The sequence below is a fragment of the Priapulus caudatus genome, unplaced genomic scaffold (genome assembly GCF_000485595.1).
Source record: "Priapulus caudatus unplaced genomic scaffold, Priapulus_caudatus-5.0.1 Scaffold137, whole genome shotgun sequence".
Lineage (NCBI taxonomy): Eukaryota > Metazoa > Priapulida > Priapulimorpha > Priapulimorphida > Priapulidae > Priapulus > Priapulus caudatus.
This window is the reverse complement of record NW_014577198.1, coordinates 212,303-235,709: the sequence shown is the minus strand read 5'-3', so window position 1 is coordinate 235,709 and position 23,407 is coordinate 212,303. Positions and strand designations below refer to the sequence as shown.

The 23,407-nt window shown below is 44.5% G+C and overlaps 3 protein-coding genes across 7 annotated transcripts in view; 1 reads left to right on the top strand and 2 right to left on the bottom strand.

Annotated features, from left to right (window-relative positions):
- Positions 1-216: 216 nt before the first annotated feature.
- LOC106806014 (condensin-2 complex subunit G2-like) lies at positions 217-5,964 on the bottom strand. Its single transcript, XM_014807840.1, has 6 exons — positions 5,889-5,964; positions 2,494-2,621; positions 2,040-2,186; positions 1,720-1,837; positions 1,172-1,329; positions 217-363 (listed from the first exon to the last, which is right to left on the bottom strand). Exons 2-6 carry the CDS (start codon positions 2,575-2,577, stop codon positions 217-219), a joined length of 654 nt encoding a protein of 217 aa, XP_014663326.1. The 5' UTR covers positions 2,578-2,621; positions 5,889-5,964.
- Positions 5,965-6,150: 186 nt separating this feature from the next.
- Positions 6,151-11,913, top strand: LOC106806029 (protein TBRG4-like). The gene is made up of 8 exons (XM_014807866.1): positions 6,151-6,211; positions 7,461-8,675; positions 8,868-9,024; positions 9,424-9,563; positions 9,739-9,859; positions 10,505-10,592; positions 11,063-11,177; positions 11,589-11,913. The coding sequence occupies exons 1-8, from the start codon at positions 6,209-6,211 to the stop codon at positions 11,691-11,693; spliced, it is 1,944 nt and encodes a 647-aa protein (XP_014663352.1). The 5' UTR covers positions 6,151-6,208; the 3' UTR covers positions 11,694-11,913.
- A 227-nt stretch (positions 11,914-12,140) lies between these two features.
- The window catches only part of LOC106806028 (trithorax group protein osa-like), a 12,992-nt gene continuing 1,725 nt past the window's right edge, over positions 12,141-23,407 (bottom strand). Inside the window, exons 3-11 of one of the 5 annotated variants that reach the window (XM_014807861.1) lie at positions 20,639-20,773; positions 20,462-20,522; positions 19,788-19,859; positions 18,848-18,893; positions 18,437-18,527; positions 17,921-17,993; positions 16,840-16,913; positions 16,190-16,597; positions 12,141-16,051 (exon numbers count right to left, since the gene is read on the bottom strand). In XM_014807861.1, coding sequence (XP_014663347.1) covers positions 14,204-16,051; positions 16,190-16,597; positions 16,840-16,913; positions 17,921-17,993; positions 18,437-18,527; positions 18,848-18,893; positions 19,788-19,859; positions 20,462-20,522; positions 20,639-20,773 — 2,808 coding nt within the window. In that variant the 3' untranslated portion in view covers positions 12,141-14,203. The remainder of the gene's footprint in view (positions 16,052-16,189; positions 16,598-16,839; positions 16,914-17,920; positions 17,994-18,436; positions 18,528-18,847; positions 18,894-19,787; positions 19,860-20,461; positions 20,523-20,638; positions 20,774-23,407) is intronic. The other 4 variants (XM_014807862.1, XM_014807863.1, XM_014807864.1 and 1 more) reach the window with 4 other exon arrangements.

The following is a 23,407-nucleotide window of genomic DNA, read 5'->3' as shown; positions in this document are numbered from 1 at the left end:
TGTGTGTGTGTGTGTGTGTGTGTGTGTGTGTGTGTGTGTATGTGTGTGTGTGTGTATGTGTGTGAATAAACAGTCACATCAGCACAGAAACCTTTCTGAACATCTGCCCGCTGCCACCGTGTGAGATAGAAGTTTAACGCCACTACTTTCTACCACAATTTAAATTTTTTCTTAAAATAAGGAATACGCGAATTAGGAAGATAGTGGTAATCGACATCAGTTGATCGGACTTGCCTTGGGTTTCAGAAGGTATTCTCTACGGATCATGCAATGCAGTAACATGTTTGTCACCGTTTCATTGCCAGCCTGCACGTGCTGCTGGATGGCGCCACTCATGCTCACGACCCTGACGATATCGACAAACTGAAACAGCAGAACAATGATGCGACATTTTGCATTGTCCAGCTGCCATTCCAAATGTCATTAGTATTGTTCAGAGTACTAACATCTGGCTATATGGTTTTAATTAGAGGATTCATATACCGATACAGTATAAGATTTCTTTACACAAACAATCACTACGTATGACAGTACATTACATTTACCATTAGTACATCAAATAACATTGGATACGGTCACTTAACCTCATACACTGGACATGAAGCACACCCCACCGTCAATATGACAGAACAACCTGGGCCGTTGTCAGAAACGCAATTTGTCTTCTTAATATTAGTCTTAACAATAACTTTAACGAGTAGACTTTATGTTTCTGACAACAGTCCCCTGGTTTCATAGAATCAACAGGGCTCATACACCCTCATGCATTGACCATGAACCTGATCCATACCTACATAGAGTAAAACCTGTTATTGGACACCTCTATACAGCAGCCACCTGTCTACAAAGGACATATTTGGTGTTTCATTTGCGAGGCAATTATACGGTGAAATGACCTCTATAGTATAGATCTATACCTACGAGATACCTGTCTATCTACAATGGTTTGGGGGTTTCCCTTGAGTGACAGTTACATAGTGCTACCATTTCAATAAAATGCACACCACCTGCCTACAGAGGAGACTTTTTGCATTACTCCATGTAGCAGTTATAATGCAAAACCATCTCCATAGAATGGAAACATATCTATAAAAGATACTATTGGGGGTATCCGTTGTATGACTCTTAATATATAGAGATTTAACTATAGCTACACACAGTGGACACTTACAGCAGCTTTCGGTCGCAGAGAGCGTGCGAGCAGGTACACGATAGTATTACTGGTGAGTGAGTCGCTCTCTTCCAGTTCAGCAACTTGCCATGCCTCGCACAGTCTAGCTATGCCGTTCTTCACCTCATCCAGGAAATCGGGCAACGATGGCAGAACACCTTTTTAAAAACCATGAGTTTGCACACTTCATCTAAGGTTTAAATGTAACTATAATGCAGGAAAAAAAAAATTCATTTTTTGGGGGCTACTTTTCAAGCTCGCGTGCATGAAAATAGCACTCTAAAATTCGGTTTGCATTGAACTCCATGCAAATTTTTGGCATTTCAGAGGCTAAATCGCCCCGAGCCCCCGTGTATTTTTTTCACTGCTATAATGAACCAACCATAGGAAATTATATCTATATATAAAGAATACTTTCTTAGTATATAATTTTCAATAGATTGATTCAATACATCCGTGGGCTTATTCTGTGGCCTTGTGGCTATCTGTAGATAATGTGTTGCAAATGACATTTCGTATACAGTGAGCAAGCTTGAGTATTTAGTTACCATGAAGAATGACAGCAGCCTCTAACAACTCCTCCGGAACGAATGGATCTTCTATGCATACTGTTATGATGGCTAAAGAAATTATAGATCCAAGAATGCCAGAAGCCTTCTTCTGATCCTATAAAGTTTAAATTATAAGTACATTTTTAAGTCATCTATCTGAAATCGTGAGCTAGGTAAAAGTGACTTTGCTTAAATGATATGGCTTTATACTGACACTTTGAAAAATAATTATTCCATTAAGCATTACATTTAAAAAAACTTCATGGAGATTTCTATTCTCTTTCACGATTTCTTTCTCCTCCGAGTTTCATACTAACCTCTGGTGTCCCCTCATCACCCTCTAGGACATTGCTCAGTAATATTTCACTGATCCAGTCACAAAGTTTTCGCCATAGTTCCCTCACTTGGCTGTGTTGTAATGCTTGCAACCAATCCTCCAGATCAACAGAACTTTCCTTGGATTTCTACGATTAATTACAGAAACGTCAGCTGTACGTTTTCAATCTTCACGGTTGAGTAACAATTAACCCAGATAGATCAATTACAGATAGATCAATTACCGATTAGTTTCATCCAACAGTTTGAATTCCATCATAAAAACTATAGGAGGGATATTTACAACTTATAAATTCGAAAGTTCGATATAACATAATGACATATGACATTGAATATTAGAAATATTGCATATAGATAAAAAAAAAAGTTAATTAAATGAGATAACAGATTATATACCTAAAGTAAGTACAATGACGATGAGTTTGTTGTACTCACATTTTCACGTAACAGTGTAAAAAGTTCTGCATCATTCTTGCTATTAACAGACTCAATGAGTCTTTCCCTGCTGGCAACCGACATAGTAAAGTCACACGCCGGTGCAGCTAATCCTAATCCGGTAATCCCTGCAATGTGAAAGCCGATACAATTGAATGAGCATTACAGCTAGATTACTGATGTTAGTTCAGATAATGAAATACACATACCTGTATTTACCTGTACCTGTCCAGTCACACATCAAGGGTTTGCATGGCTATCAAAGGGTTAGGCAGCTTGCGCTTAAATATAAAACCCTGAACTGTCCAATAGCGGCCTAATTCGATTTTAAATGAGAGCACGTCCTTTGTCGCAATAACATATTGGGGAAGGCTGTTCCAGCTGTCAATCACTCTCTGAGAGAAAATATTTTTACGTATTTCACGACGACGGCGCTCTTTGTACAGATTCATGCTGTGACCTCTGGTGGTGGACAGGACTGAGGGTGAAAAAAAAGTCCTATGATCAATGTTCTCCAAGCCTGTGATAATCTTGTAGGTCTTGATAAGATCAGCTCTCTCTCTACGCGTCTCTAGAGTAGTTAGATTCAGCCTTTGTAGTCTTTGCTGACCAGTATGACAAGCTACCCAACCCTTCCACAAGTTTAGTCGCTCGTCTCTGAACTTTTTCAGGGAGCTCTATGTCCTTGATCAAATATGGTCTCCAAGCTTGTATTGCATATTCAAGGTGTAGAGTCTGTAGACGGACCAAGGACTTATATAAGGGAACGATGGTGTGCCTCGACCTATAGGTAAAACACCTTCTGATGACTCCTAGCACCTTGTTTGCCTTTTATGCTGCTTATGCACACTGTCTAGATAGTTTTAGTAAGGCATTAATTATAACCCCTAAGTCCTTCTCCTCAGTCACATTGGCTAATGGCACATTGTTCATATGATATGTGACCTCGGGGTTTCGATGACCCATGTGAATGCATTTTCACTTGTCCAAGTTAAACAGCATCTGCCAGTCCTCTGACCACTTAAACAACTTGTTCAGATCGCCTTGTAGCTTGTGGACTTGATCCATCGAACTGACACTTCCGTATAGCTTGGTGTCGTCCGCAAACTTGGAGACTACTGGTCACTGTATCGTCAATGTACACTAAGAAAAGGACAGGGCCAAGCACAGACCCTTGAGGCACACCACTTGTCACTGGTCTCCAGTCCGATTGTTGACCATTCACAACTACTCTCTGCCTTCGTTCCGTTAGCCACTCCTCAATCCAACTGACAACGGTTCCTTCTATTCCAAACGCCCATGGTTTCCGAATCAGTCTCTTGTGTGGTACCTCATCGAAGGACTTTCGGAAGTCCAAATATATGATGTCAACAGGATTTTCTTCGTCTACGTGCTTGGTGACATTTTTCAGAAATTCCAGAAGATTAGTCAGACACGACTGCCCTGAGCGGAATCCATGTTGTGTGGTGTTCATGAGCTGATGCTGTTCGATATGGCGCACAATATGGTCCCGTAAACATGCTTCCATGATCTTGCAAGCCACGGACGTCAGGCTAACCGGTCTGTAGTTGCACGGTCGGTCTCTGGGACCTTTCTTAAAGATGGGCGTAATGTTGGCATCTTTCCAACCATCCGGGATGTAGCTGTTGTCCAGGCTGTGTTGGAAAATCATATGCAGTGGTTCACATATAGTATCAGCAGCCTCCTTTAGAACTCTAGGTGGGATCTTGTCCCTTCCAGGTGCTTTGTCAGGCTTTAGATTTAAACACTTGGTCTTTACAGCTTCCTGACTGATGATGACATGGTCTAGCACTGTATTCTCTCCTTGTGGGGTCTTTGGTATAGGCACAGGGATGTTCGACGTGTTCTCGACAGTAAACACAGATACAAAATAGTCATTTAAATTCATTGCCATGTGTTTGTTATCTGTTATCACAGTACCAGAATCGTCAGTTAGTGGCCCGATATGGTCCTTGGTAGATGTCCTCCCTCTCACACATTTCCAGAAACTCTTGGGGTCACTTTTAATGTTGCTTGCCAATTTATGCTCAAAATTGCGTTTAGCAGCTTTAACCGCGCGGGTGGCTTGGTTTTGAGACTGTTTATATAGCTCATAGTCTCAATACTCATAGTTTACATATATACACATGTATATGTTATAGAAATAGTCAACAGCATTTGCAAAGTATTTGCTGTACATCCATGTACTAGAGTCTAGACAGTAGACACGATACTAGAACAATAAAAACATGGTTACAAGGAGTGCTAGTGACTGTTCCATGGCATGAGGAATACACCCAAGTGGCAGTGTGGCAACAACAACATGAATAAGAAAGAATAACATGAAGAGCGTATAAAGAAGGAGAGCGTACAACGGTGAAATGGTGAAACCATGTTGCAGTATTAGTCGAATTAAGAAACTTTGCCCGTTTTATTTTGACGATTCTTTGGGGTATTATTGATCAGCTGTCCTACCTTGTTAATATAAAACAAACCGCTTGTCCCCAAGATGCTCCTACGCTGAAAACCAACTCGAGATCAGTGTTTACTGCGACTGTCTCTCGCTTTGTGGCCAGTGTATTGCTTCCGGTCGCCGCTGTGTAGCGCCATGGTAGCGGTGACTCCCGTCAGTACTACAGAGATTACTACACATCCAGCGTGAGGTGGGCACAGGTGGGGGTCATAACTATGGCAATCAATAACAGACGTCATTCATTCCATTTGTCAATCATCGACGGAAACACGCGCGGTTTCCCGAAGTTATCTCAAAGCGAGAGGCAGTCGCAGTAAACACTGATCTCAAGTCGGTTTTTCGGCAAAAATACCACATTTTCACCGCTCATTATCTCAGCATAGGGGCATCGTCGGGACATGCGGATTGTTTTATATTAACCAGGTAGGACAGCTGATCAATAATACTGACAAAGAATCGTCAAAATAAAACGGGGAAAGTTTATTAATTCGACTAATACTGCAACATGGTTTCAGCATTTCACCGTTGTACGCTCTCCTTCTTTATACGCTCTTGCTATGAATCTCTTATTCATGACATCATGTTGTTTGTGTACTGGGCGGGCGTGCGGTGTACTTGTGTGTTGCAGATGAGCATTTACAGCAAGTTATCGGCAATAATAGGCGAAATAGAGTAAAGAAACCTTAAGACTTAGGTAGTAAATACATTTCGTGTTTACATTTTTTTATTTATTGAGACGTTCCAAGTGCCTGTGGTCACTGGTGTGGCTATGCAGAATGAGTATGCGGCTACGTCACGTGCAATGAATGAACTAACGAAGCTGAAACGGAACAAATATAACTCATACATCATATAAAAACGGAAAGAACACAATCTCTTTAAAATATGCTGATTATACTGGCTAAGTTACATAGCTATATACCTAAAATAACCCTTTTTGCGATGAGACTGTAAATAATCTTGATACGAAAGAAACGGACGTTCAAAAACACCGCTCGTTGACGGTTTCCGGGCTGCAGTAAATATAGACGAGTAATTTTAGTATAATCACCAAAATACACATATTAATCTATTCGATTTAAAAGACTTTATAACAGTCCTTATTTTGTTATCAGTTATTATGCTGATTTATAATTTAGACATACATATTTGTTTCTTAAAACAAAAATAACGGTTACTAAACTTACTTTCAGGCAACCAATATGGCAGCCTAGGTGGCCAGTCTAATTTTATTGGAAACCTATGGTGGGTATGCCTAAAATGGAATGATATCGATCAAATATCGTAGTTTATAACAACTGGGACGCGTGTTTATCCCAAGTAAAAACCGTAGATGTCAGTTACAAACTTCAAACTTTTAAACTTACCGCTTTACGCTAGAACTCGTCACTGACACGGTCCACTGCACTGTGAGTGTGTGACAGTGACAGTCACAGTGTGTCCTTAGCCACGTGAAATAACATTATTCAATAACCAAAGCCGCAATATCACTTGCAAGTAAATGTCACTAATATGAAAAATAATAAGTTTAGGAATATGCTGTAGCTATGGCTGAGAGGGTCTATGTCCCCCAGGGTACTGCCGGAACGTACCCTGGTCCCTGGCCCTGGGTACGGTCCGGTCTACCGGAACGTACCCTGGTACTATCTAATATGCCGGACTGCACCTCGCCTACTCCACTAACGAGTCTAGGGAGTCGCCTACGCCTACTCCCTAACCCTAACCCTAACCATATCAAATAGTTACCAGGGTACGTTCCGGCAGTACCCTGGGGGACATAGACCCTATGAGCGTAGCTATGCATGGTGATGTCTCGGGTGCTTGCACGTACTAATCGGAATAATCAGATTATAGTATGTGACGTCTTACACTGTCAGTACACTGTACTGTGTACAGTGTGAGTGTACTGTAGCAGAAGTGTGTAGTGTAGATTACACTCAAGATTACAGTCTAGTTCGTAGTTGGCCACAAGTTACCCTCTCGCTTCTCACTACATCATGACAAGGTTGCCAGCAAACGAAGCGACCAAACCGTTTTTGCAACAAAATATATCAGTGTACCAGTACCAAACTTATGATGGCTCTTACTGCTTCTGTGTACTTTTGCGCTATTGTCATTATTAACGCGCTATTACTAATAATGTAATTACATGTCAGCAAACATTTTTGAGATTTGATAACTACAAGGTTTCTCGTATCAAAAGGTGTTGGGCTCCTACGAAGTGAAACAGTCACAGAGCCTGGTCAGGCTACAGTCTAGTATAACTACTAGTAGTATTATTGCTTAGGTTAAATAATACATACAGGTGGCTGTGGCAACTAGGTTATATTATATGGGCCATGGGGATGGGCAACTGTGCGGGAATACCAAGGAAAGTGATGTTTACTAATTTTACATGCTTGTACCCATGTACATCGGATACCCATAGATGGTTGTATGTGCATTTCATGTGATATCCTTACCAGTAACTATCACTGATTCATGTATTTTTTAGGCATTAAGACTAGTCATCCATCAACATATGATGTCGTCATTCGTATTGCAACAGATTGTGCTTAGAAAAGCCGTCGATGTTCTAAGCAGACGTTTCACACTGTCTACCGTGCTAGTCAATATAGCCAGAGTGTCTACAAGTAGACATGCAACATTACAGCCCTTGAGCAATCGCCAGCTTGCCAGCATTGCACGTAGTCACGCGACCGTGCCGTCTCCCAATGAAGGTGAGGAAACAAAGCTACCCCACTGGGTAAGCACGCCTACAGACAGAGCTATATTCGAATCGAAATCAACGGAAGACCTACTGAATATAGGTTCGCGCCCGCTCACAGTGCAGCAGGCAGGCAGCGCTCTCACGCTGCTCGCTAAGCATGCTCAGCTAGAGAACGCAGGTCTGAGCGACGTCGTTTCGCACGCCGGATTCGAGCGCATGTGCCAGACGATGTCGGTAAACGTGTCGGCCGTCCCGCAGGGCGTCGCCGTCGCCGCGCTTCGCGCCCTGCTCCACCTCGGCCTCGCCGGCGACGCCTACACGGTGCAGTCGCTCGAGAACGAGTTGCTATGGCGACTGCGGCGCATGACGGTGTCGAAGATCGCCGCGTTGCTCGCCGCGGTGCGCGATTACCAGCGCACGGAGCTCGAGCGGAACCTGTACAACGAGGCGCTGCACTCGCTGCAGCTGCGCTGGGTCGAGATCGAGCAGCCGCGCGACCTGCTGAGCATCATGCTGCACGCGCAGCCGATCTCGCCGGCTCTGTTCGGCAAGCTGGAGGAGAAGGCGCTGGAGCTGCTCGAGCGCATGAGCGTCGGCGAGCTGCACAAGCTCGTGTGCGTGCTCGCGAAGCATCGTCGCCGCAGCCTGCCGCTGCTGCGCGCCGTCTCCTACCACGTCAGCCGGCGCTCGGAACCCGTCAGCGTGCAGCACGCGATGGACTTTGCCTACGCCTGCAGCGTGCTGCACTTCAACGACCAGCAGCTGCTGCAGCGCGTCTGCATCGACCTGACGCCGGAAGTCGTCAACATTCGTCAGCCGTTCGTCACGTCGTCGCTGCTTACCTCATTCGGCCACCTCAAGTGGCGTCACCCGGTGCTGTTGGAGCTATTCACGGATTTCATGGATAAGAATTCGAGCCGATGTCGTGAGAAGGAGTTTGTTTCTTACGTGCTCACTCTCGCACGACTGAACTACAAGCCTGACGGGAACCAGACGCAGGTACATGCTTTGTATTTTGATTACTCTTTGATTTATTTTTTACTTGTCTATGCCACAATTTTGTGGTTTATGGTATAGATTTTGATTTGGTGATATAGTTTTCTTTTTTTAACTTGTCGATCCCACAATTTCGTGGTCTATGTTGATGGTAGCATGTTGCAGTGTAGTATTTTACATACCCATGTGTTTCAGGTGTTGGACAAGGTGATGAAGTTATTATCCCTTCAAAGACTAGTAAAGAAACCAGAGGTGCTGCTGGACGTTGCTTGGTCTCTCGCCACGCTTCAAAAATTGTCCGAAGAGGTCATCAGAATCGTCCTTGATCCAGCCTTTTACCAGACGTTAATCGGTAAGACGGTAACCGCTCAACAGCTCAAGTGTGTTAACGCGATTATTGCGAGAATTTTCCAGTGTTTTCCCCACTTTCATGATACCTACCGTTATTGCTTGAGTAACAGCAATTGTCTAGAGTAACAATAAAATGTCTTGACATTGGCAACTAGGCATTGTCGTGACACGATAAAATGCATTGCTGTTACGATGTGTTCATATCCAATTTTTTATGCTATAACTGCATACAATTTTAGTATTTTTAATGTTGGTGTAATCAGTGATATTTTTGCTGTCAGGTGAGACTATATTCAGCTATATTTCGTTTTTCTGAGCAAAAATCTCGCAATAGTCATTTTAACTCCTGTTATCTTGCAGTCCTCCGCCATTATACGTGACATTGCTTCATTGTTTTCAGAGTCTGACAGTCACTCTAGCATGAACAACAGACGGAAGCTAATGAACATCGAAGCTGCAGCGAGGCTTGACATGAGCGAGGAACAACAGAGTGACAGACCTCGACTGCCAACTGACTTCTCTACTGAATATCCCACACAGGTGGAGAGCTTGCTCAGTAATATCACTGCCAAAACTATAAACAAGATTTTTCCTCACATGATGAATGACAGATTTATCACACACTTTGCATTGATTTATCGTAGTTTGGATGCAAAAAAAGAGGGGAAACTTTGTTGGTATTCTTTCTTGAGTCTGAATCATGTTTGTGAAATAGTTTACAGAAAGTACATCGAAGAGCACCTTCTTGCACTCAGTGATGGAATCATTGCAAAACTTCAGTCCCAAAGGCAAGTTTATGGAGGTGAATGTCTTCCATCCAACTGGCTATCGCATAGGTGAGCAGCTTTATTAATGTGTTCATGGTCTATAAGTAATGGATCGCCAGCTTATACGAAAGGATCTGAATCTAGCTAACGAGAGCCTATCATACTGTCATATTAGAGAACGAATAACAGCAAAAACAGATATGTCTAGGTTTCAGTTAATTTCTACGACACACTTTCCAATTTTTGGCCGTGTTCACTCAGTTTCATGGGTTCTTGATATTATGTATGAATAAAATTGTTAGCGGTTTCAAGGAAATGGCTTGTTGTCAGAAAGATAAATAGTTATTACTTTATGAATATAAAATGTCATGACAAATGCAGTCAAGTGTTGTGCAAATGTTATGGCATAAATGTTTACACGAATAATAGTCATAAGTATTTGTGAGTTTCTGACAACAACTCCTTGATTAATTATGTAGATAGTACCCTACTAGCAGAGTATTATGTTTAGATTACAATTTACAGCAGTGTCTTAATTTTTACAAAAATTATGTGATAAAAGCATTTTGTCATGGCCACTACAAATTTCCATGTAGCATAAAAGCTTATATATGTGATAAATATAAGTTATTGTTATGCTTTTGTTAGCAAGTTGGGTAAGTAATGACAATGCTGAAACCTTATAATCAACCATCGGCTGCTGTTTCTGTGCAGATGCCGAGCTGCTGGTGGACGCCACAGGTAAGCCACTGCTGCTAAACGACTACAACAATGGAAAACCTCTTCCACTAGGAGCAAAGAGGTGAGCAGTTTTCTCTGTGATATAATGCGAGTTAAGTTAAATCCTTCCCGCGCCTATATGGCGGTGCCTATCTCCGTTTCAGTAACCCCGAGGCCCCGCAGCTGCTTTCACAGTAAATGCTACAGTAGGGGGTTAGTCCACTGGTAGCACTGCGAGTTAACTTGCCACACTCTATCTCTATTTGCTGAATGCTAAGCAGAGAAGCCGTGTGTACCATTTCTCAAGTCTTTGGTTTGACCCGGCCGGGAGTTGAACCCCCGACCTTCCACATGCGAGGCGAGCACTCTACCATTGTGCCATCGCTGCGGTTGTAATGCGAATCGTATGTCAAATGCCACGGATGGACCAGAATCGTCCATTCTCATCGTGTAAAAAAAACAACTCGAGATATTGTTACATAGTTACAGCACAAGCAGGTGGTGCAGAGCCAGTGTGTCAGGTGTTATTGAGCTAAATGATATGTTATGCAGGGTCGCACTACTGATCTGGGATTTTACGTCGATGACTCAGCACACGGTAAAACTGACAGGGGCAAACGCAATGGCAGTGCGACATCTCGGGAAGTGCGGTTACACTGTGGCTCAGGTATGACTGCTGTGATGGCACCAAGTACAACTGTTTAAATTGAGCACAAGGGAGAGATAGTAATCTGCTAGGGGACGGCTCTGATTGACTAATTTTGTCTCTTATTTATTTTTATTATTTTTGGCTAATTTTGTTTTATTTTAGGGTTAGGGTTAGGGTTAACTAATTTCTATATCCACAACACACTAATAATGCGCCATCTAGCGGGTCACTATCTCTCCCCTGAGACCTACTACAACTGTTTGAATAGACAAGCCTTGGTTTGATAGGTGTTCAATAGAGTCAACGTGGCCACCTATAAAGAGTTGCACAGGTTGTGACAGTTTTCGCTCATCTGCACAAACAAATAGGCCAGTGCAGCGATGCAGCGTGATATACCATGAAAATTAAAAATGTATTCTGTTTGCATAGGTGCCTTACACTCAGTGGAATGAGCGTGACACAGTGGTGAATAAAGTCAAGTTTCTGCAAGACACAATCAAGGCGGCCGTTATGGGTAGAAATGGTCCAACCTAACATCAGTGATACTACTTATACTAGTACAAGATTGTTTCTGTGGAATATGTTAGCATACGAAATAAATGTTATCTGCAATGCATCTATTTCTATCAAGTGCAGTCATAACCTCACCTTCAGCTGAGAGGGGGACAGTAGCCACACATGCCCTGTATTTACCGATTTGCTGTAACTGCCGTCTCTTAGTAGAATTAAATGTTGAAATGTTAGTTCAAAATCATGCCAAATGTTTTTTGTTATCTGTCTATCTATTGTTCACAAACTGAAGCACGTCTAGATAAATTTTCTCAAACAGTTTGTGCAGAATTGACTATTACTCATCTTTATGTGATACAAGTGAAAGGTGTTCTTGATGTAGCGATACTTGTGCTTGTATCAGATTCAAGTAAGGCATGTGGTGCTATGTGCAACCAATAGCTCAAAAATAATGTTGCCAGTGTTGCCTTCTTGTTTCCACAAGTTTTAATGTTATGGTGACGGAGGGTCGGTACACAAGTGCCACTGGCGAAACAGCCAATGCAAGGACGTGAAAATTGCCTATATCAGTCTTGTGACAGCGTCACACACTCAACAGCAGCGCGGCAGAACCGGCTAATCAAGTCGGAGTGCAGTGGAAAGTCTGCACTGCTAATCTCTGCTCATTACTAGATACATACTGTGCTAAATGCAGGACAGGCTGCCACGTACGTAGACACACACGGAAGGAGCCAGTGTGTCAGATGTGTGAGCATGCCAGTGCCGGCACTCAAAAGTAAAAGATAGAAGAAACGTGTACACATAAAATCGGATTACAGTGAAGCATCATTGCAGTGCTGATAACTGCATGCCCACCTTTCATCGTACACTTATTCTAATACTCATAAGATGGCATACACTGGAACAACCAGTCCATGCTAGGTGGCGCTGTTGTCTGCCAATTTGTAATATAGGGAAAGTCGGGACTCCAAAGCTGCATCTGGGATCACGCGAGGGTGCAGTCGTAAAAACATCGTTAATTTACCGCAACACAAACGCGTTTTCTGTGACAAAGTGGGGTTTGTGCAAGGTGGATATTTGCAACTGAACAGAGCCACTAACACCAAATTTTTTTATTTGTTTCGTTGTTTGTTGTGTATCACCAATATTTACAAAGCACCTTTTATAGTTTTAGCAGCAATTGGAATCCCAAGTTTTGTTGAATCTGCACACCTTTGGATGGCACACAGCAGCACTACTACAGGACTGGTTAAACCCAGTGTATGTAAGAATGGTTACCTATGCCATTTAACAAAAATTAACATTTTATATTTGCATATTTTCCCCGTTTTGGTTTTTTTCTTCTGATTTTCTACACTGGTTCAGAACAGTTTAATTATTTTACAAGGCATTATAATAATGGCAAAGATAAACAAAAAATGAGTGATAATTTACTAATGAAAAATAATAAGAATCTCTCCGACATTATAACGGCTCCCTGAAGCCAAAGACAAGGTGGTGGCACCCACTGTGCGAACCACAGAGATACAAAAAATGCGCATGTATACAATATGACACAGACATTTCACTATTTTCAATTCTTATATACAGACTGCCATTGCTGCAACATCTTTCTATCAGGTGATTGTACACACATATAGTCGCCTGCTAGGCACACCCATCTCCCAAATCCCAATGCCGCTTATCTACAAAACATAACCGACTCAAAATAGGTTCGCTTCCAAACCTACACGCACGTGGACCGGCAAAAACAAACAACTAAAGAATTGCGACCAGTGTAGACAACTTGCCAAGTTCACCAGTGGCGCTAGCGCTGGGGCCTCAAATACACCTTCCGCAAGTAAGTCGATAAAATAATGACAGAAACTTCGATTATTTATCGTCCAGTGGGTAGTTCAGCCTACACTACGTATGCCATTTACCTAATCACTTCACCAAAGCTGACGTGCTCGCGAGTTTCCGAGATCACGGCACACTAGCACGTCACAAAGTTACACCGGGTTACATCTTGTGCCTTCCTCCACACAACGAGGCAATAGTTTAAGGCTGATAAGTGCCTGAAAATTACCTCCGCACTACCAATTAATGCATATGGTGACACATGCTTACGATAATAAGAAAACAATATAACGTAGAACTCAGGTGATTTGTACCAACAAACACGTCAACATGATTCTGTTATATATCGCCTTCACTCTGCACAACCTGACAGTATGCTTATCACTTATCACTTTATACACAGGCAAGTGCTGTGAGCTCGTCCAGTGAAACGTTCAACGATCAATTACACAGACTGGCCCTAAAACTCCCTTTATGGAACCCTAACACTAGCACAGGGTAAAAACACTTGCTGCTATACAGAGCTGCAACCAAAGATGCTTACACAGGCCTTCTGTGCAACTCAAATGCAACCAGTATTTAATCACAGAGAGATCACTGTGCACAGAGCTCAAACCCAGTCATGTCAAAATTTAAACAATTTTCATCAAAAATTATAATCTAGCATTTTAAAACAGTGCACCCCGATACTACTGTCATTCTGGGGGTGGGGGAGGTGGAGGAGGTGAGCCAGGGGGAGGAAGAGGAGGTGGTGGATGATTGTGTGAGAAAGGATGAGGCGGTTGATTGGGGGGTTGGTGCATAGGGTAGGAGTAGCCCATATATGCCGGGGCAGCAGGGTAACCTGCGGGCTGTTGGTAGTACGGATAGTTGGGATGCGGCTGGGATTTTGGTGGCGGTGGTGGGAGCGTGCCAGGGGGGAACCCAGGTGGGGGTTGCTGACCCCGGTAACCCATGTGAGGGAAGTTATAGGGCTGCTGGGGCTGCCGATGTGGAGGAGGTTGATACATGTTGTACGCCGGCGGCAGCGGAGGTCTCTGTGACGCAGGCATCTGCTGTGGCAAGGACATTGGTGGAGCACTGACCGCCGCCGCCTGCGCAGTGGCCACTGGCTGCGGAGCGGGCATCGTCGGCGCGGACGACCGCGGTTGTCCCGTCGGCATCTGGTAGCCGCTCTTCTTCTGATATGCACTGTCAACCTGCCGCAGGCTGTCGCTGTCTACGGGCGGCGGCGGCGCCGCCGCCGCGTGGTGCTTGCTGTGATGGCGCTTCTCCTTCTCGCGGTGCTTGTCCTGCTTCTTTTTATGCTTCTTGTGTTTGTGATGATCACCGGGCTGACTGCTATCACTGTCTGGCTTCGGCAGTTTGATCTTCAGCTTCAGCTTGTGTCCATCCTCGCTCGTTGCCACGACGAACGCGTCCTCGTTGCCGTTGGCAGCGGCAGCAGAAGCAGCCGCCGCGTCCGTCGGCTCACAGTTATAGGTCTGCTCGGTAGACATCGACGCCGAATGCGGCGGTTTCACAGCAGGAGATTTCATGCGGGACGTCTGCAACACAGGGATGAGTTTCGGCGACGAGGAATGCGTGGCTTCGACGCCGTCCACCCGCAGAGCCTTCTGCTGCGGCGACTCGAGTGGCGCCTCCACGCGACTCCGCTTCTTGTGTCGGCTGGAGGACGCTGGCGACGCGTTCTGCTGCTGAGAATTGTTGTGCGTCTTGGTGTGCGTGGCCGCCGCCGCGTCTGCCTGCCTGCGAGACTGCTCCTCGCGCTCCTCCTTCTTCTCACTGCGCTCCACCAGCTTCTGCAGCGCGGCGCCCATCTCGGCGGCCGTCCGCGCCTGCATGCTGTCTGCATGCGACGTGGCGGCGTCGGGCTGCTGCTGCTGCGGCTGCTGCGGCTGCTGCGGCTGCTGCGAGCGCTCCTTACCGCTCCTGTGCGGCTCAGTACGATGCTGCTGGTCGACGGGGCGGTGGTGAGCGTGCTCCAACTTATGCTTGCTGCTCTTCCTGAGTTCGGGCGAGCCGAGGTTCAGTAGTCTGTCCGTGGGAGGCGGCGCCGACGCCGCCGCTGCCACTGCCGCCGCCGCCGCTGCCGCCGCCTGCTCCCTGCCCTGAGAGTTGCCGTGGACTAGCACCGGTATGCCCGCGGGATGAGCCGGCGCGGACACGTGACCCGGCGCGACAGACCGCAACCGCGGCTCGGCGGCACCGTGGTAGTCCGGCGGCGGACGCGCTCTCTGTGAGTGCTGCTCCGCGCCATGCTCGGTCTGGCCGGGCGGGCGGGGCCTGTGCGCGTGCTCCGCGCCGTGGTCCGCCCGCGCCCCGCCTGCGTGCTGGTCGGGTGGGCGCCCACGCTGTGTGCGCTCGGCCGCCTGATCGGGACGCGCACCGCCGCCCTGGTGGTGGGGAGCCGCGTGGTCGGAGCGGGCCATGGCGGCGTGCTGGTGCTGCGATCCCGCGCCGAATGTCGTAGGTGGTCTGTGGTAATGGTCGGACATTCGGTCTCTAGTTGTGCTCGTCTGCTGGCCTGGGTGTCGTATCTGCTGAAATCGAAGGCAAGGTTTTAACGTTGTCTTAGCTACTACGAATTCCCGCTGAAAAAGGCGAAGCTATTTGCACTGGATTGATTACACACGCGCTGCATTCAATCTAAATGCAGAATCACGTTGCACAGTATTCACCTGCTCAGGCTGCTGGTGATGAGGATCCCTGCCCTCCCTCTGTTCCTTCAACCGCCGCTCTCTGTAGTCCTCCGGTCTCAGCTTTCCGGGCTTTGCCTCGACAGTTTGCGTCGGCGCGGCAAACATCTCGCTGCGAGCGCCCCTAGGCGGTGAGATGTCCGGCATCTCCAAGTCCTCGAATATGTTGCGGTGCAGTTCGTAGGCAGGCATAGGAGGCGCCTGCGGCTTAGGTGGGTCAATGGCCGGTCGTCGGTGCTGCGGGTGAGGTTGTTGCTGATGCTGCGTGGAGTGCGAGGGGCCGGGCTGCTGCTGCTGCTGCTGATGTGACGGGTGTGGATGCTGTTGCTCCTGATGATGATGCTCATGCGCCGGATCGATTCCACTCTGCTTCCGGCTATCACACACCTGCTGTAATAATGCACAGCGGCAACGTTATCAACAACGTTCCAGCACACCGACTCGCTAATTAAAAGAATAGCTAACCAGATCAGGTTTTAATGTTTTCTAGACAGCTAAGAGAAATCACATTCTATCGAGGAGAAATCAACAGTAAATTTCAAGGAATAAAACATCGAGGGTATGAGCGGCATCGGCGAACACATCAGAGTATGTACAGGTGTGTATGCCATGTGTACACGAAATGTAGATACCTTGTACTTCATAATCTTGCTCTTCAGCCGGCTTGGTGTTTTTTCCATGATCGTCAGAAACTCTGCCGTCAAGTCTGTAAATATTAAGTAGCAAAACAGCTTATGTCTAAGCGTGGGTGAATTTTTAAAGGGAAGGCAAATATTGCCTTTGAGTCACCCAGAAATTTAAGGGCACCACAGAAGACTGGAGAGGCACCAAAGTACAGATTTCCTAGAAAGAAGGATTATCGCGGCCATGTACATTTTAACAACCCAATATGTGTGACAAACAAGCACACATATATCATGGACTTCATAGGAAGGTAATGCATATAAACCATAGTAAGGTAGCCACAGTATATTGCCATGGATACTGTCAAATTTTTAGATGTATCACGGTAACTTAAGTAACCAGGACAACAGCAACGCTGGCTATCAAAGCTATAGAAAAAGTCAAAACCTGGTAACAAACCTGCATGAACATATTATGTACGCACACACACTCACTCACACATGCACATGCACACACACTCACTCTCTCTCTCTCTTTATACATGCCAAGTGCTACTACCACTCTGGCTCTCTCCTCTGTGCTCTCTTTACAATCAATTCTGCATTCACGCACACCTCAAAATGGTAGACATAAACAGTCAGGATCAAGCTGCTAGCAATCATAGCAACACATAAAATTCAGTAAGGACAACAAGAAGTACAGCAACCGCCTCTTCACACATTCAGTTGACAGTTCAGTCTGCACAAACCACAGTTTCAGGCTATAACTGGGATCATAACTCAGGTTTTACTGAGCATATAGCAAACACATCTCAGCAATCTTAATACGCGTAAATTATAAAGGCAAGTGGTATACGTCATGTGAGCAGCCCCATATGTACAGCCACTTTGGTATTACGCTCACCCAACTGATGTACACAAACAATTTCCAAGAAATTCACAACGAATTCACAGAATGGACAGGTAACATGAAACCAGACCCCACGAATAATCCATTAGCATCTGGCTGTGTCCGTGTGGATGTCTGGCAGTTGCCGTCACGAGCAAACACGCTGTGTGCGAGCGAGCGCGTAAGCGATTCGCTGCTTACCTTCCACATCCTGCTCGGTTACCGACTTGTCCACATACCACCACCACTGCTTCCCCTCCGAACTGAGAGGAATCTGAAAGGCAGGAGCACACAGGATGAGCTCTCCGCTCACTGCGCCGACCCCCACACGACTGCGACCTGAACCGGCTATAACCGGCGACGCGCGCTGCGTGACGGTCGCCACGGTGACGGTCGCCACGGTGACGTCGACGCGCGATGCGCAGAAAGCGGTGAAGCGGTCACGGTGACGGAACACGCGTCGCGTACACCAAGGAGCTATATATAACAAGGAGAGGAGAAGCGCCGCCATATCTGACCCAAATTTGGGTTCGGCAGAGACCCTAGAACAGATTAGTGTTCTATTGTCTCTGGGTTCGGTCTGCACAGCCGTTTCAGCTGATTATGAGGCGAAAAGCACACAGTCAATCCGCTTCCTCTCCTTGTTATATTTCGTTCCTTGGCGTACACCAGGTACCTCGTGTGCTGCTCGCATTGCGAAAGCTCAGGGCTGCTTACCTCCCACTTGGCCCATTTGCAGGCTAGATGAATGCAGACACAGGCAACCACTGTCGGCTTGTACTGTAGGCAGAAAGTCGTCAGGTGCAGACTGAAAATAAACGAAGTGGGGGCGACTGAGAAAAACACATCTCACAGTTGCTTGACAGAAATTATTCTCCCGAGGTGACGATATTAACGCCCAAGGCAAAGGACGCTTGCACATTACAAAGCCTACTATAAGAGTGATTGATAAATACTTGAGTGATTTACTCGAGGAAAAGAACAGGATTTGGAGCAAGGGACGAAAAGGTGGGAAATAATACAATTGTGTGATTGGTGGGTTTGGGCCGAGAACAGCACCGAAGGAAGAATAGAGAGAGCGTAGAGGACTCCAATTAATTCACAGACAGAGGCAAATCATCACCTCACCTGTTGGTTGCCATGAAGTATGAGGTTTGTGCAAGATCCTTTGTAGCTGCGAGGAATAATGAAACTGTGAGAAATGCATCTAGCTACGATCGTAGACAGAATCACTGTAATACAATCATGCACCATTCATCCGGTATGTGTTTCATGGCAGTGCCGAGAAGTCATTTATGCTAGAAACCAATTTTCCCATTTTAGGACAAATACAAGAACAATTGTATGCTTGAAATTATAGGCGTTGACACTGCACGTGCTATCATTCATGGAGAAATATTCATGTTGCACTGAAACATTTTGTTGGCACAATAACAGCTTGCTCTAGTTATTTATCATTTAAACGTCAGTTTATTAGTGATTTTTTATTAGTTGGACTGTGATAGATTAATACCAAGATACCTTATTAGTACCCAATAAACATCAGTCGCACTCGGCTCATGTAAAAAAGCAGTATTCCTTACAATCCATGCAAAGAATGCAACGTGATAACTTATAAGACTGCCTATAATTTTATATCATATAAGGTTTGTTTGCTAATAGAACTGAAGCCATATATCGAATTTATGGCAGAGCTACCATTAAAATCCATTTATGGCACAACTACCATTAAAACTGCAAGCAAATGTAGAGGTTAATATTGCTTCTAAAATTAAGAGAATAAATTATTGACCAAAGCAATTGTGTTTGTGAGCCAGCATCAAGTTAACTAACTTGTGAGAATAAAAAAAACCCACATCACACTACCACGGTTATTCTTTCAAGTAGTATAATAATCTAACTAATATTATATACGATGCACTTTATATTTCTTATTACACCGTTTCTACACACTAGAAAATGTATCACTATCAAGCCCAAGTTAATTTTGAACCCGATTTAACCCAACGACTGAATATAACACAACGAAACAATTCACGAAAGTGGCCGAGTGCAAACCGTCACATACATCGCATACCTCTGACGAGCTGACAGCAGTTGACAACATGTTTATGCGGATGAAATATATCGACGTCAAATCCTGCAAAAATTTGAAATGAAAAATGAGCAAGAAATGCGGGTTGCAACAATGTGTGGGCATTCGCTTCATAGGGTTTCCTCCGATTGTAATTACTTGCAACCACTCAGCTAGCAGATGAGGAAAATTAGTTAAATTACCAGACCAAAATTTCTTTTAATGCAACATCAAGTCTTGATTTTAGAATATCTATCTATCAAAGGTGCTGAAAACATGTATTTAAACAGGACTACAACAACCTCTGTTAACTGGTTCCCTTTTTGGATTTTGTTGAAAGCCCTCACATGTGAGCTCATTTTTAACCAGCACAGTGGATATCAATCTCACACAATAGATCCACCAAAACAAATACAACTGGTTTAGACTAGGGTGGTGGCTTGGGAGCTGTATATAACTTAATCACAAGCAAATACCCACAGCCTCTTACATTTACTTTGCTCAGCGTGAATATACCTCTGCAGCATCTGATAATAATCAGAGACATGACTGAGGACCTAGCAAGAACCTATATACCAGTAAATTCATTACTGCATACGCCCTTGACACAGGAACGAATGCTACATTATTACTGCCATGATAGGTGGCTTGGGGTGAAGAAAGCTCACCGAGTGTCTGAAGAAGGGTGTTCTCATTGCCAATCAGCTGTTGAGCTTGCTCCAGGTATTCCTGTAAAATGAGTAAAGAGACTGATCAGACACAGTGCATGCACGATGCAACATGATGAATCCACGAGTAAAATATTTAAGCTTGATGTTTGCACACACTCCCGCATTTATTCTCACCTCACTCTTGGTATCGAGGGGCTTTGCCTTGCCATCTCTGTTCAGGCACATATGTGCCACCTGGATCACATGTTCAAGTTTTCTTGGCTGCTCTTCTACCTTTGCTGCCAGGAACAGAGCTGTAGCTGCAATACGCTGCAACAACACACAGGACGAGTGAGTACAACATTGCTAATAAATCTTTTACACTCATGTTCAGTTTCTGTTTCATTCTTAACAAACGAGTATTCGCTACACTTACTCACCTACTATGTATAGTTGAAAGCATATAAATCAAACCAACTCATGTGAGGCACTCATGTTAAGAATTTATTTCAGTAATCACAGACGTATTCATTAGTACAGAGTATCCAATTTGCAACTATAATCATTATTACAATTTGAATTTAAAGGAATAATAGGTCCATTGATTATGCAATGTTGACGAATGCTAGAGTAACTGGCACCTTGTGTAGTTAAAGGAATAATATGGCCATTGATTATGCAATGTTGACGAATGCTAGAGTAACTGGCACCTTGTGTAGTTAATAAGTACATTACCTTATAGCCAAACGCGTATTAGTTTGCCCAATATCACTGATGGTTACATTACAAGTTAATAAGTACATTACCTTATAGCCAAACGTGTATTAGTTTGTCCAATATCACTGATGGTTACATTACAAACAAGAGTTGAAATCGGCTGTTGATATTCATTTACGTGCCGTAAATGTCATACAGTAGTCAAGCGATGACGTAAATGTCACGTGACATCAAATCCAGCGTTGAGTAAACATTTGTGCGGCCCGTATGTTTTGGACGCCATATGAAATGGAGGTGTCAGCTGTGCGTGCTGCTAAACGCAAACGTCCAACACCATTGTCAGCATCAGAAAAGAAAAGAAGAAAGCAATCATTTGACAGATCATATCAGAAATCAAAGATAGCAATTCAAGATCAATTCGAGAGATGGAGATAAGCAAGGAAAAATGTTAAACTGAGAACAGATGCCCAGTTCGCAAAACACCTGTTGGACATTCAGTGTTCACCTGTTGGACATTTCAGTTCAAGTTTTAGATTCAATATTTTTCTAAACTGATTTCTAATTTCTATATACGTGTAATTGCTAGTAGCTTTTCCTTAGTACATGTATCAGATATTGTGTATTTGTTTCCTATGTGATTCAACGCGAGTACACCACCTAGACTTTGTTTGCATAGTCGATGGTGTTGCAAATGAGGCATCAATCGATATAAATACCAGTTCCAGTTCCAGACTGTAGACAGGTCCGGACGCTACAGTTCCAGAGTTTCCAGTCTGTAGAATAATTCTTGTACGTAATATTTATTTCTGCATGCTGTTACTTGAAGTTCATGTCGTTCTTAACATACTGCATAAAGATGTACAGTTTGGTTTACCCAATTTCCAGTCCTAGTAATATTGAACCTAGATAATAATTTACACTGCGTAGCCTACTCCAGCAAACCTGCTAAAACAGGCTGCTGTCAAAGCAGTCGTTGTCGGAGGTGCCGACTACGAACTTACTTTGACATTATTTCCTGCAGTTCCTCAGGATATCCCGACAGTTACAGGTGACAGTTTCAGAGCAATTTCCACTCCGGTCCGCTTTTCATACCGCTCCTCCGACATGGTGGCATTGTCGAGATGCTTATAACAACCAATGAGCTCGTAGCATGTATCTCTGGGTGTATCTCGGTATCGAGGCACAAGTAAATAACCGTGGGTGCTAATGAACGGGTACCCATATGTCTTCAATTTCGAACACAGGTGTATTCGTTTGACCCGTGCCGTCTGCTTTCCATGTTTAGTCCGTGGCCATGGTTAGTCCGCGATCCCCCCATAGTGTTGGCCCCCAACACAGCCTACTTCATTATCACGAGCGTCGTACGTGGATTCCACGTTCATTAAAATCAGAAGTAGATAATAGGGAAATTACCGTTCAGCTTGCAAGCTCTTGCCGCTGTATTGCGCTCAGCTGGCACGCTAGTGATAATTGTAACAGAAGTAGATAATAGGGAATCTATTATCTACTTCTGTTACAATTATCACTAGCGTGCCAGCTGAGCGCAATACAGCGGCAAGAGCTTGCAAGCTGAACGGTAATAGCTGGAGATGATCTACCAGTGCGCAAAGATACTGCATGAACGTAATAAACATGGATGCTCGTGATAAGGTAAAATGACAAGGTAAGGATATAACGTTTTATCGGGGCTGTCCGTTTATAGTCCGTGGGTGTTCGTCAGTCTTCGTCCGTGTGTTCTGCACCATTTATGTGTTTCCCATTCCATAGTGTAATGAACTTGCTGTACGCAGGTTCGTACGATTCGTCAAATTGGGTTCTAATATCCTTTTCCACATATTATATGTTGCTTGTAATCTCAAGATCTTCATTTATTCTCAAGAGTAAAACCATAACATACGGAATGCGCACTCAGACCACAAGGATCGAAATCACTGATGATAGCATTGCATACGGCCGAGCATACGTGCGAAAATGTCCGGTGCACTATAATCTGTATGACACCCGCTTCGCCGGAAGCGGTTTGAAACTGTAAACAACTGATTTATTTGGCCGCAGATTTCAATTAGATATTTCTTAGTAACCAGCAGTGATATTGGACAAACTAATACGCGTTTGGCTATAAGGTAATGTACTTATTAACTACACAAGGTGCCAGTCACTCTAGCATTCGTTAAAATTGCATAATCAATGGACCTATTATGCCTTTAATAGCTTTGCACTGCTGGTCGGATTGTCAACAGTCAACAG

Bases quoted from the DNA above. Each gene is read 5' to 3' on its own strand.
- LOC106806014 (XM_014807840.1), bottom strand. From the start codon at position 2,577: ATGTCGGTTGCCAGCAGGGAAAGACTCATTGAGTCTGTTAATAGCAAG. The intron at 1,838-2,039 runs GTTAGTATGAAA...TAAACTTTATAG, and splicing joins GTGATGAGGGGACACCAGAG to GATCAGAAGAAGGCTTCTGG. The intron at 364-1,171 runs GTAAGTGTCCAC...CTGCTGTTTCAG, and splicing joins CTCTGCGACCGAAAGCTGCT to TTTGTCGATATCGTCAGGGT.
- LOC106806029 (XM_014807866.1), top strand. The intron at 9,025-9,423 runs GTAAGACGGTAA...CATTGTTTTCAG, and splicing joins CTTTTACCAGACGTTAATCG to AGTCTGACAGTCACTCTAGC. The intron at 11,178-11,588 runs GTATGACTGCTG...CTGTTTGCATAG, and splicing joins GCGGTTACACTGTGGCTCAG to GTGCCTTACACTCAGTGGAA.